Below are 14,450 nucleotides of genomic sequence, written 5' to 3' on the forward strand. Positions count from 1 at the left end.
ACCCACAATGCTCAGAGCAGATACTGTAGGATCATCTCTGAAGATGAAGAGGTCTGCTGTGGTCTTCTCCCATGATCCTTTAACCCTTGTGCTATCCTAGGCCCTTTAACATTGGGAGTTGGGTCATCTAGACCCACTAGACAGTGTTCTGTACCTTTGTTCTTCAATGATTTGTGATCTTCACTGGTGTCCATGGATTACATGAAATCTTTCCACCTTTATCCACCTTTGTCATGGTAGGGAGAACATGTCAACGCAAGGATGGAGTCATCTAAGATAGCACAAGGGTCAATAGTGTTTCTGCTTTTCCATCAAGCTGTTGTGGCCTTTACAGTTCAGCTTCTCATCAGTTCCAATCATAAGTCACACTGTTAGGGTTCATTTCCTTCTTCCAGGTCAAACTTAAACACTTTGATGGTCCACATCAGACTCTTGCACTTCACTGTAATTTCTGCTTAGAATGAATCTGTCTCTACTATCCTCAGATGAGGTGGCACCCCCTTCCCTATGCAAGCAGACATTTACAAAAAGAGATGTGTCGGGACATCTCTTGTGATGGACCCCTCTCATCCATCCCAGCATCTGCTTGTGCTCCTCCCCGCTGGTTGTAGATTTCAGGTCAGTCAGACTGAGTCAGTGTTTCTTTCGTGAAACTATCATGGACGTGTTTAAAATGATAACGCTGCCTCCTTCCTTTGGTTACCACGAGGAATGACAAATGTAAAAACACTCATGCACAGTTACCGTGCACCCTGTCTAACTCTTACTGTACTGTGATATATAAATATTATACTTTTAATTTTGTGTTAATTCTTTAGCCTTTACCACATCCCCGTGTGGATGAAAACATATTGAGCACAACATTTAGATCTGCTAAAAACATAAATGACTGATTGGCAGGAACTCAAACGCATACAAATATAATTTTTTAAAATTATTATTCACAAACCTTCCTTCTCCGCCCAAGCAGTAGTCGTAAAAAGAAAATTAATCCAGAAAATTAAATAGATTTTTGTAACCACTCTATACATTCATTTATTTTTGGTGTGAAATCAGACAATTAATTTAACATGGGAGTCAAAGCTCTCCTCTGACATCAGCCTCTAGTGGTCATTTCCAGAACTGCAACACGTTACTTCCTGGTTTGCTTCAAATCTGGAAACAGAAGCATGGTTTGAACCTGCAGAAAAGGTTTCTCTGAAGCTCTGATACCCACCAATGTCTTTTGGCTTTTGCTGCAGGTTCTGGATCAACAGAACCTGGTTGGACATTCTTCAGTGACAGTTTTTATTACAATTCATCAGAACATTAAAAGTTCTTTTAACAAACAAACCAGAACACAGAGCCCACACCAGCTCAGAGTGCATGTGAGCGTGCATGGCTGGTCCAGCCTCATGATCCTCTCAGGGTTTCCATGTAGTTGAAAGTGGCTCCCAGAGCCCAACTGGTCTCCACTTGGTTGATGGTTCTGGCAAGCTGCGGCACAGAAACCCAGTCAGAAGAAACAATCAGCTTGATAATCAATAAGAGTGATGGCGGACTGACCCTGAGCTGCTGGTGGGGGGGGAAGCCGAACTCTTGCAGAAGGACGGAGATGTAGACCAGGTCCAGACAGAGGAAGGGATTCTGTTGAGGTTCGGCTGACGGCCCAGAACACACTGAGAACAAGAACCACACACATGATCCATATTCAGAGGTGCATCGTCCCCCCTCCGTTCTTCGGGTGCAATTCATTGCATGCACAAACAGGGGGTCCCAGCTCACCTCTTCTGGCTGCATCTGTGTAGTCAGACACTCTGATGGCTCCGCCCAGCTTCTCATCTGCACACAGAAACAGGTATGACGATGACTCAGAGGTGGGAACGATCATCCCCCCCACCTGCTTAATTTTCAGGAGCCTCTTAAAGGGGTTCTGGTGTCAGACTGACCTAGTTAAACTCTGACCCCAAAACTCTTATGTGACCTTCCCTCATAAATAAGTTTACCCGTCCACTTTTATTAGGATGGCATCTGTCTAGATATAAACAGGAAGCAGTCATCAACTGATTCTATTTGGCAGGAGTCTTACCGATGATGCCTAAGTTAACAGCACGGTCATAGTAGAAGGAGAAGGCGTAGAAGTCCATGGATACCACCTCTGACACCCTCTTTATCTTCCCATATAGAACCTTTTGCACTCTGGTGAGGCACGTCTCAAAAACCGGCTCCCCTGAAACACACAAACTTGGTTCCACCTGCTCCAGCTGCATGATGGGTATTTATAGGGCTTCACTTCACTTTACCTGCTTTCTGTCCCTTTACAGTGAAGACAACATCCGCATGTTCCCACCTGCCTGAGTACTGCGGGGGGAGGCAGGGGCTGACGAGCTCAGTGCTGCCCCCTATGGAACGCACACACAGAAAAACCAAAGAGACTATGAGCTGCAGCTTCTTACAGCAGCCAGACCACAGCAACAGCTGGCAAGCAAGGAATTAATCTTGCAGTGTGTTGTTAAAAGATTAGATAATGGCTTATTTATCTGGGGGGGCGGGGTATAAAAGGCAGAGATGAAAGCCAGATGAAAAACAAGAAAAGAGGGTCAGATACGTACCAGGCGGATCAACAGAACCTCCTAAGATGGTGAGCCGGGCGGACATCAAACCCAAACCCAGATAACTGTAGACAACAAAAAAACAGGTTCTGCTGAGAACAGCTGCTCTGTCCCAATAAAGTGCTAACTGTGAAGCAGAATTTTTTTAGCACAAACATTAATTTTAATCAGAGACTCTTTGCTTTTGAGACCCTTTTTTTCCTTGTGCTCTTGTTAGAGGTCACAGACAGAAGAACCGACTGCAGAGATAAGAGGGCCAAATAATTGTGTTTTAGCTCGCAGTAATGTTTCCTTGCAGGTTTGTGCAGAACCTCCATGTTCTGGAATCACTGAGACTTTTCAACATCAAGAGCTGCTGCGGGTTCAGCTGTGTGACGTGGAAACAGTTTGAGTGTTTGCTTTAAGGCAAGTGAGGCCTGAATTCACGCTGCATCTGAGATTATACATTTGCCACTAGAGGGTAGTGTGGACAATGCAAGCTGTGTATTTCCATCTAAAAGAAATTAAAAAAGATAAAAACCTGGATATTTTATGAGGATATTTTGTCTAGCAGTCTAAATACCTACTCTGATCCTCCTCTATTGTAAAAGGGTTCCCAGTGGTCTTTCAATTATCATTATGCCGTTTTTAGGTAACATCAAAAAACAAGATATTATCTGCAGAGCAGCTGCAGTTTATTAGAAATTTGGCTTTGTGTTGTGGATGGGACCGTTAGCGCAGACCGTCCCCCTTCCCCTCGCCCTTTTTTTTTTTTATACAAACCAGACAACACCCCCCCCCCCCGTTATTGGAAGCAGGCTCGGACAGGGGTAATGCTTACCTGTGTGTGTAAACAGTGTGAGTCCTGTCGAACATCTCGAAGGACCTGATGAAGTCGATGGGAGACATCTGGATGGTTTTCTACACCCGAGCACACACAGAAAAGCACAAATGCGTTAAATTGAAGACTTTTAAAGACTGAACATGCTCCCATCATCTTCCACTTATCCAGAACCAGGTCATTGGAGTACCAATCTAAGCAAAAACCTCCCTCTCCTCAACAACTTCATCCTGTTCTGCCAGAAGAACCCCAAAGTGCTCTTAGGTCAATTGAAAAATACTGTCCCTCCAATGCCTTTTTGGGTCTTTATTGGGTGCTTCCATGCCTTGAATGCTTCTCCAGAGAGAAGTCCAGGAGGCATCCTTCCGTCACTTGTGAAAAAGACCCAAAGATACTTGAACTCTTCCACTTGGGGCAGGAGCTCTCTGTCTACCCAGAGAGGCAAATCACCTTTTCTGGTCAAGAACCATGGCCTCTGACTTGGAGGTGCTCATTTTCATTCCAGCCGCTAACTTTAACCTCTATCAGACACGGTTCCTTCCAAAGTCATCCTCACCTCATCACGGGGGCTGAAGGTGATCTGAGTTGAACCACCACCTAGATCCAACATCCCCACTGTGGTTAAGTCAGCTCTGCTGAGACCACCTTTAAAGGAAAGACAACAAACTAGAAGATTAATCTGTGACTCCAGGGCAGATCATGCAGAAAGACCTCTACACTTCCGGAAAATAATGGTGGAAATGAGCAGAACCTAAATAGAAGGATTCTGGGGGTCTGTAAGAAGCTAACCTTCAGTAGATCTTTGCAGCTACATACATACAAAGACCCGTGACGTTAGTCATTCTAGCCTTGTGACCTTTACTATCTGGAGTTTCATTATGATCATTTTTCTAACTTTTGTCATCATCTACATTTTGACCTTCATCATCCTAACTCTTATTGTACTCCTGGTCAACTTTATCTCATCCTGACCATCTTTCTGACTTTTGCATCCTAACTTTCTTCACTTTGACTTCATCATCATGACCCTTTTCTTTTCCTGAGATTTGTTGTGACTTCCGTTCTCCTAATCTTTGCAGTTTTAACTTTCATTGTGACATTTGTCCTTCTGACCCTGTTTGCCTTGACCTTTAACATCCTGACCCTCAATATGACTTTCTTTATTTTGACCGTCATCCTGACTTTGGTCCTGACCATCATTATCCAGACCTTTGTCATCGTAACCTTCATCATCCAGACTTTCAATGTGACAATCATCCTGGCCTCCACTCTGAAGTTTGCAGGTGCACTAAAGAATCATTCAGGACCAACAGCAAGAGATAAATGTGGCAGAATGGACTGCTGGATCCCCCTGACACATTTATGCTGGCAGACGCCAAAGGAACATCAGTTCTATCTGCAAGTACCAAACCCACCCTGAACAATGAATGTTTCCCCCATTGCCCTCTAGAAAAAGAAGCAGGTGGATCCAGAACCAACACAGGGTGGACCTTTCGGCTTTTAAATGCGAGGAACCACCGCGATGGACGTCAGGAGGATCTGATTTGCCTCAGAACTTTAAACAGGAGCGTCATTCAGACGCTGCTGACCACCAATAAACCTTCTCCTAATCCAGCTCGAAATTAAACCGCAAACCTGATTCTTGCAGGTTGAGAGGTAAAAGAATGGGTCTCACCGATGAGGACGTTGACAGTGATCCAAGCAGAAATTCCTGAAAGAACAGGTAAAGAGAGAGATGAGCAACCCTTTAACAGTTCAGATGCAAATTCATGATCATCGTCGCTGACTGAAACCACAGTCCTGCATGAGAAAGTTCTGCTCTGCTGCAGCAAGTTGGGATTTATTCCTCCTTTACAGATAACAAAAACAACCTCAAAGCTGTTTCTGAACTACAGTTAATAGTCAGTCTGGTTCTTTGGAGGTTTCTCTGCTCTGGGGGATGGGGGTCCAAGTTGTCTCAAGTCTGGACCTCTAGAATTCAGCTAGCAGGGCGTTTCTCTGTGGTCCTGGATCTGCGCTCAGCTCTTCACAGCTCCGACAGGGATGGTTAATCAGTGGTTCCTGCCGTTGACCCTTGAGGACTTGCAGGTGTGAGGCCTGAGACCCCTCCCCATCACTCTGAGGCCACACGCCTTGCCTCTGCGGGTGGACGCGTGCAGGAATTGCAGACCTTGCATAATCCTTTTAAAGTAGTTCATATAGCAATTATAGCCATGTGGGATAATGTCCCACTTAATCTTAAAGGGGAGTGGATTATCCATCCCGTTCTTTCTGCAGCTGGAATGTTTTCTCCTCGGTGAGCGGGATCAGATGACTGAAGGATGGGTCAGGAGCCATTAATGGACAGATTCCCAGCGTGGAGCTCGAGCTGAAAGCTCCGGGGTCCTCTCACGGTCTAACCAGATTCCATCAGCCTTATTATCTTGCTGATATTTGTCATTCCTTCTGGCGTACTTATCCCCCATCCAGATTACCCTCTGCCCGCCTGCGAGGAAGAGACTTATTGTTAATGGAGATATGAGCGATCGGTGGAAGCGCTAAGTGCCCGTGTTTAGTTCCCTGACCCTCGCCAGGACTTGTGTGTTTTGTTTGAAAATTGATTCTTAGCGTCTCTGCCTGGGAGTTTTGCTGTAAAGCTCCCATGATACGGTTTGCGTGTAGCTGGTAAACGTGCACTCCTGCATGCAGCAGGGGTCAAAGGACACGGTTAAAAGGCTCTAATGCAGCTGAGCACAAACATTCTGCCACAGACACTAATGTGGATCTGAGCTGACCTGGTTATGCAGACCGCGAACTCCTCTGGTCACTTCTTTACTGCCACAGTCCGGTGATCCAAGTCTGCTTCAATTCTGAGCCCATCAGTAATGAACCCAACCTTCCTGCTACTCAAACATGCCATATTCTGTAACCTCACAATCCCCAGAATTGCCAAACGTCTTCATCTATTAGGTCAAAAGGTGAGAAAAAACAAAAAAACTGCAGACTACATAAAGCTGATCAGATAAGACTTCAGGTTGGGAAATTACAGAAAAGTCTGTTTTGAGAATTTTCTCATCTCTTCTTCCCTCCATTCCTTCATACACAACTCTGACAATGCTTTCCCCTCAGGTTTTGATGGACACATGGACAGTTTTGAAAAAAAGAGGGTCAGAACCAAACCTGTTCGAAAAATCCCACCAGCCCAAAAGAACCTGCAAAAACGGGTCAGATGTTTGTTTTCCAGGTAAGACGTTTGTTCAGGGAGATGTGGCTGAGATTAGGCGCTGCTGTGGAAGCTAATGCTTTGCTTGTTCCCCGCATGCCAGCCATTTTTCTCACAAGGTCACCACAGCTCCACGATCGATCAAACATCTGAAATGGGTTTGGTTACCTCCAAGTCCAGTGACGAAATCTGTACTTGCGATCATTTCTCCAGTAACCGCTAAAAGAAAACTGGTTCTCCTCGGGTTCAGACCAGAGCTGCATGAGCTGGGAAGAGTTTATAGGGACTCCTTGCACTTGAGCTTCTTAGGCATTAAAAACAAGCTTTGTTCTTTTTGTTGAATAACCACATAATGACCACAGCAGCAGCTCCAGACTAGAACATCAAGTCTGGATCAGCCCAGCTCCATCATGAGCAAACCCAGGTAACAATCAGGACTGCTTACCTTCATCAGTGCCGTCCATGATGGAGACGCTGTCGTCTCTAGACAGGAAAGGAGACTTGTGGAAAATCTGTCTTACCTGGATACAAACAAGAAGTGCAAAGTACAGTTGGGCAAAAGAGTATTTAGTCAGCCACCAATTGTGGAAGTTCTTCCACTTAAAAAGATGAGAGAGGCCTGTAATTTTTTTTATCATAGGTATACCTCAACTATGGGAGACAACATGAGAAAAAAAAATCCAGAAAATCATATTGTCTGATTTTTAAAGAATGTTTGTAAATTGTGATGGAAAATAAGTATTTGGTCAATAACAAAAGTTCAACTCAAGATTTTGTTATAAATCCTTTGTTGGCAATGAAAGTCAAACGTTTTCTGTAAGTCTTCACAAAGTTTTCACAAACTATTGCTGGTATTTTGGTCCATTTCTCCATGCAAATCTCCTCTAGAGCAGTGATGTTTTGGGGCTGTCGGTGGGCAACCCAGACTTTCAACTCCCTCCAAAGATTTTCTATGGAACTGAGATCTGGAGACTGACTAGACCACTCCAGCACCTTGACAAGCTTCTTACAAAGCCATCCCTTTGTTACCCGGGCGGTGTGTTTGGGTTTGCTGTCATGCTTAATGACCCAGCCACGTTTCATCTTCAATGCCCTTGCTGGTGGAAAGAGGTTTTCACTCAAAATCTGATGATACACGATGCATTTCTTTCATTTCTATATAGCAGATTCTAGTTAGGATTCCTGGAACTGATCCGGTTTGCTGTGATACAATAGCTGCACATGCTCAGTTGGGCCGAGGTTGTGTCATCTTCACAAATGGGTCTCCTTGAAGAAAACATGGCCTGAAATAACTAGCATGTTACTATCTTTTTATTGGATTTTCCTCAAACTCACTGATCCTAACTCCTTATATTAGAGACCTGTTTTACAGATGTTGTGTTACGTTTTCACGGAAAACTCAGAAAGTGCTTCACTTAGACTTTGTAACCAAGTTGTGTGTGTGTTTCTGATCTGTGCATGGATGGTGTGACCAGGTCAAGAGAGGCTTACTTACTTTCTCCAGCAGCTGCTTGGCTTTTTCTCCAGGCAGCAGCCTCAGACCGGCTGTGGCCTTCAGGACCAGTGGAGTTTTAGCCCACATGGAAGGGGGGACACTGGACTTTGCCACATGCAGAAGCTCTTGGATTCCTGCTGCACACTGAACAAAGAAAAGACAACTATTGTTACCGTTTCTCCTGAGAACTTCTCATTTGTGGTGACTTGAGTTCGCTGAAACTGCAGTTAGAATTTTGGTCTCCAGCTCCCCACCTTCATCTGATCACACGATGGGACACTGTTAAGCTACATTCACACTGCTCCCGGCAATGTACGTTCAAGCGGCCACGTCCGAAGGAAAGCATGTACCGTATTTTCCAGAATATAAGTCGCTCCGGAGTATAAGTCGCACCAGCCCAAAAATACATTATAAAGTAGAAAAAAACACAGATAAGTCGCACTGGACTATAAGTCGCATTTTGACGGGAGATTTATTTTACAAAATCTGAGACCAAGAACTAATAAGTTCCACAACCTCATATGACACAATCATAGCAGACTGTTTATCTCATAATTTCACAGTAATTCTTTCTCATAATTATTTATTTATTCCTTTCATGAAGCATCATTGCCCAACTAATACTCTGTTTTCATCCTGTATTTGTAGAATGTAGTCATTTTTATTGCATTTCTGAATTTATGAAATCATTGGAAAATAGAATATTATGTTTTTAACCTTCAAGATCTTACTTTAAAAAAACGTTTGCTGATTCTCTGAGTCACTTAACATCCTCTTAACACTTAACATAACTCATAAATCAAATTGACCCAGGAACATCATCTCTGTTCCTCACAAATGAACATAACAGGAGGGTTAACAATGTATTTATTTCAATTTAGTTCTAATATAAGTCGCTGCGGAGTATAAGTCGCACCCCTTGCCAAACTATGAAAAAAAGGGCGACTTATAGTCCGGAAAATACGGTAAATGCGAGTTTTGGGCTCCCACGCTCTAACGTAGCTATGTGTTGGGATTTGCGTAATCATCATTTGCTTACACGTTATCACCATAATATGATTGTGTCTCAGTTCTGTCTTTCAGTACGAAAACACTGACATGCTAGGGGCTGACTATACAAGATATGATGTTCCTGTACTGCCTGATTGAATGACCAACTTTTATGTTATCAACCTGGCCACCAATAAAACCAAACTGGATTCACTGGGAAGGTGAACTCGTCTGTCGTAGCTTGTGCTGTGACAGGCTTCTCCTTCTGCAGAAGTCTAAAAAAAAAATCATTTCCTATGTGGTTCTTCTCTTTGTTGAAGAAAAGGCATAACCCTAACACTATGCACACTATTAAGACCATTTAGGTCTGTTTAACCAGGTCAAACTTTGACCAATCAGGGAGTCTGATTTGGTAATGACGTTTGAATAGTGGCATTTTTAACTCACCAAAGTGCCAACTGCTGCAGAGGTTGCAACCGTGGCAAAGGTAGAACAGTCAACCTCTGATCAGAAGATCGCAGGTTTGGTTCTCACCTTGAAGTGTCTTCAGGCAAGACACTAAACCCCACATTACTGGTGGTTATAGTGTCGTGCGTGTGAATGGGACTGTGACTGTAAAGTGCTTTGGGCCTTCCAAAAGGTTAGTAAAGCTCTACATAAGTACAGTATACGGTCTTTACCATTTAGTAAACAGTAGAAAATGAAAAAGACGGAGAAGCCCCTCAGGCTTAATAGCCACAAAGGAGCTTTGTGAGGTTCCATTGCATCTCCTGGTTGATCTTGAGAGATGTTCTGACAGTGCATGTATCAGCGCATTTGTGGCAGTCCAACATGAGAAATCATTTATGTTCTCCTGGTCCATTTGAGGATAATTTCTCTTTTTCATGTATTGGTTTTGTGTCTCTCATTCAAATGTAAACAAAAAGTAATCATTTGAATTTTCATCAGATTTAATGCGTGTGAACCATCTCACCTTCTCGGGATCATCAGCGTACGCAGACAGCCCAGGTTTGATGGCCTTGAAGGTCTCGTGGTCCACTATGGGGGGTTCTATGGAAACAAGCAAACATCAGCACGGAGCTCCTGACACTCTTTTTGCACATCTCTGTTCTGACGGCCTCTATCTGAGCTGTCATTAAGCTCCTAATAACAATCCCAGTCTGCATAACTAACAGGTGCTGCCATTAGTCCGGTTAGCCCTGATGCTAACAAAGAGGCCAAAATTGCACTCAGTCCGCGAGTCAGCTTAGCTTTAAATGCGATAACGAAGGCATTTGGCTGCAGGAACCCCCTCTAAGCCTAATAAAGCAGAGAGCTCTCAAACACTATAATGAGTTTGTGTCGTTTTAACCCAGAGCTGCGGGACTTAAAGGCTCAGAGCTCCTCTTGTCTGCACACGCTCATCTGGTAATTAAGGTTCAGGGCCAACATGTGTGGACTTTAAATACACTAAAAGCAGTCCTCTGAGAGGATCCACTGCATGTCCACTGTCATCACAGCGCCATCGCTCCAACACGCTGGGATTCTGGATACCAAACAGCGAGCCAATCGGTTTACTGCAGCGAGAAATAACATCACTGATGAACAAATCTGCTCAGTTTCTGTCTGCAACAAACCAACGGGTTTAAAATAATGTGTCTCTCTGCAAACCAAAATTCAACAACACACTTTGATTTTAGAAAAATCCTTTCTAGTGAAATAGTCAGAACTTTCCTGGTACTGATTGGCCAAACCCAAACCAGCAGCAGGGCTTTCCAATCTTCACCTTTACTCTTCATCTGGAGCTTGAAAATGTGGACTCTGGTTCCGGTGCTGCCCGCGTCAAACATGACGCCATATTGGAAGTCAAATCCGTCTGCAGAGACAGGCCGGTCGTCACCGGCTCTGACCAATTTGGACTCGGCATGTGGAGGTGGTCTGAAGTTGGAGGCCTTGGAGGTTGAGTAGTGGTACTTCAGAAACAACAGGTAGGCCAGCAGAAAGGCCATGAAGAGAAAGACACCGAGCTTTGGTCTCTTCATCACCATTCATTATGTGTGAAATCTGTTTAAAAAAAGAAAAAGATCCCTGAAGCAACATCCAGACCCAAAGAACCTGCAAAACCTGCAGGACCTGCAGCTACTGGTCTCCCTCATATGATATTGTCTCCAAAAACCAGTTTGTCCAGAAAATCTTGAAGCTTATTTGCTCTTTTCACTCCCATTAAAAATTGTTACAGTCAGAGCAAGCAAACATGGCCGGCACTTATGGTGCTCTCCTGAACGTTACTAATGTGCCTTAGAGAAGTGATGAGGGCGGAAAGAGTCAGGGTCAGTTCTGTCAACTCCAGTCAGACTTAGATGACCCTACATCTGGACAGTTTTGACCCACAACAAAGGATCTCAAATGTATGCCAAATACTAAAATGTAGAAACCAGGAATTTAAAAATTCTTAAAAACTGTCAATGCTTTTTCTAAAATCCCATATACTTGCTCTTACACACATTTAAAGTTTAAAGTTCTGTGGGACTTGGAGTCAAACAAAGTGACAAGAGGAAGTTCTTGAAGCAGACATTAAGTTTGTTGTTTTATTCATTTATTTAACTTGATCGAATTATATAAATACACACACATAAGAAAGAAAAACTAACCGTTTAACAGATTACCATGTTGACGGTTTGGAGTAAGCCCAGACACTGACCCGGTACAGACTTCTGCTCCTCCAGACAATCTCCCATTTCTTTTCACACATCCATACCGCGCTTGTTGATGACGTCAGGGCACTCGGTGGTGACGTTTCCGCACCACGCGCGCACAAAAGCCGAATTTCCTCGCCTCTTTAAGTTTAGCTTCAGAAATAATCCTGGAACCCACAGTTTAGGATGTCTGTTGGTTCGAATTCATGGTATTTAACGAGCCAATCCCCTCTACTAGCGTCCGTGATGTGGAGGCACAGGTGTATGAAGGCGCGGCCGTGTTATTCCGGGATCATGTGCGCGCATACATCCGCGAGCGTGAATTAATACACAAATAGAAGACACGAGTTACACGTGCGTGTTGACGATTTTTTTGTTTTTAATCATAGAAGCTACATGGCAGGATTCAGAAGCCCAGGGACCCCCTCATGCAGCACATCAACTACTGTATTTGTAATCATTTAAATAACTCCCCTAATACTTAAACTGCACCAAAAGAATACTGTATGCTAAATAAAAAAGAGAGAAAACAATGCAGCAAAATATCCTTAAGGCTCTGGCGGACAAAATTATTATTATTAAATGTTTTGTGGACTACATTTTAGAAAAATGCTACATGCTTTATAGTTCCTAATTTTAAGAAAGGACATATCTTCCAGTTGCTTTAGAATAAAGCTCCCTGGGTTAGCACTCTGGGAAACTCCATCTCTGTTATGCTTGTAACCTTTTCGTACAGCTAAACAGTTTTCTTTAAAGCTTCACTATCAGCTGGGAAACATAAAACCTCACTTTTAGTTTAAGCTGATCTTTATAAAATAATTTTTGAAACCTTTTACCCTTAAACTGTAAATTCACAGAAGATGTTTCTCCTCCTCTTCCTCTGAGCCTTCCTCATCACTCTGCTGCAGCCATGTCATTTTGTCCATAAGCCTCTAATAGCTGTTTATCAGTTAATGGACATGGTGACCTTAATGGTTCTGTAATCTTTCTGCCGCTTTTTATTTTCATCACTCTGATGATCAGCAGAACAAAAGCAGTGCTGAGTGGATCCTAATCGTCTCGCAGATTTACATACGAATGACATTTAGACACAATTACGTCAGTTTGAGACTCTAATCCAACTCAGTTGTTGGTCGACACGAGCAGGGAGAAGTTCCACTGTTATGCTGACGGTGGGACATGGAGCTTCATCTGTACTAGTTTCACGGTCAAACTTAGTCCTAGCCCCCCCCCACCCACCCCCCACCCCCATCCATGTGCCAGCAGGATGAAGAAAGCCCACAGGAGGGACGTATATGGAACGCAAACAGTCCACAGGTGGTGCTCCGACCTGAAAACTTCATCTTATATTTTGACAACTGATGAATTTTGTGAAAAAAATTGGTTTTTTTTATTGTTGGTTCACTTTAGCTACAAGTACAATCTTGACATATAAAACATTTACAATATTTATTATTTTCACTGAGATATTAAAACAAAATAATTGTAAAAACCCTCCAACAAAAAATGTTAATCTGACTCAAATCCTGAAGGTGAGATGAAAACCAGCACTCCTTGTCTTCCACCAGTGACAAATTTCTTAGAACTTGTTTTAAAGTCAAGTAAAAACAGCCAAAAAAGGTTTCAGCTATGAAATTAAGAGGAGTTACCTCGTTTGTCATTCTCTTTTACCCTGATCATCTTAGATTTTCAGTGGTTGATTGATTAGTTTTTGTTTAGGTAGATTTAGGTAGATTTATTTGTTAATTGTTTACTAATCTAGTATTGAAACTGTATGAAATGGAGGCTTGTCCGGGATCCACAAAGTTTGATTTCCTGCCTTTTTCGCAATGCCATTCTGTCTGTCAGGCTTCAAGCAACTGAGTGACTTTCATGGCTTCAATGATATCGTGCATAAAACCTGGGGTCAGATTTGATTCTCCAGAAACACAAATGTCAGAGGAATGAGCTCAGATTCACTCTAAACCAGAAGTGAAATTGCAGCTTCTTCTTACAGTTTTGTTTCTTGCATTTCCGTGCTGCACTGCAGAAATCCCTGCTTGTTGGTGAAAACATCTTTGGATCTTACAGATGAGGAAGGCTGAGCTGCTGCCGCTCCATCTGGGTTGTGTGATCCCATCAGGAGGATTATTAGGATTATTTGAAGGATTTCTGCAGATATAATTCAACATGTTAGGATAATAATTGATAGAAGATTCCACTTTTATCCATTAAGACGCTGCCTTGGTGTGGATTAGACATCTGGACTGAGCTCCCTTATTTTCCTGCAACTTGTTTGTTTCATCATGTGGCCAGTTCTGATGGTGGTGATTGTCTTCTGCAGCAGGTTGCTCCCAAACCTGAAATTTGTGATGATCCATCAGAGCAATTTGGCCGCAGCTCTGCCTGTTTTTCTGTAGTTAGTTGAGATCTCTTCCTACAACACTTTTTGTTTTTGGCAAGTGTTTGAATCTTTCCATTTGTTGACAAAAGTCTAGAGAAGTGGAATATTTGAGGAAGCCACAGGAAACCGGCCAATCATCCATCGGGAAGCTGCCGCAGCTGTGGGTCCGGGAAGAAAAGTTTTGTTCCTGTAGAGTAAATTGGGGTCATGATGGCTTTTCATAAAACCATCACAGCCTCTAAAAACCAATAAAGGAGAGTGAATGACAGAGTCTCTGCCCATCCAATCCCCCTG

General features: G+C 43.2%; 1 protein-coding gene across 1 annotated transcript; it reads right to left on the reverse strand.

Moving 5' to 3' along the window:
- Nucleotides 1-1,009: 1,009 nt before the first annotated feature.
- Nucleotides 1,010-12,035, reverse strand: entpd6 (ectonucleoside triphosphate diphosphohydrolase 6). Its single transcript, XM_023963517.2, has 14 exons — nt 11,729-12,035; nt 10,864-11,141; nt 10,072-10,148; nt 8,109-8,252; nt 7,059-7,134; nt 5,087-5,122; nt 3,968-4,056; nt 3,412-3,491; nt 2,592-2,656; nt 2,283-2,381; nt 2,069-2,209; nt 1,765-1,821; nt 1,546-1,658; nt 1,010-1,476 (listed from the first exon to the last, which is right to left on the reverse strand). The coding sequence occupies exons 2-14, from the start codon at nt 11,123-11,125 to the stop codon at nt 1,393-1,395; spliced, it is 1,323 nt and encodes a 440-aa protein (XP_023819285.1). The 5' UTR covers nt 11,126-11,141; nt 11,729-12,035; the 3' UTR covers nt 1,010-1,392.
- Between the last annotated feature and the right edge of the window lie 2,415 nt (nt 12,036-14,450).

Source organism: Oryzias latipes, chromosome 15, assembly GCF_053564925.1.
Source record: "Oryzias latipes strain Hd-rR chromosome 15, Olatipes_Hd-rR_3.1".
Lineage (NCBI taxonomy): Eukaryota > Metazoa > Chordata > Actinopteri > Beloniformes > Adrianichthyidae > Oryzias > Oryzias latipes.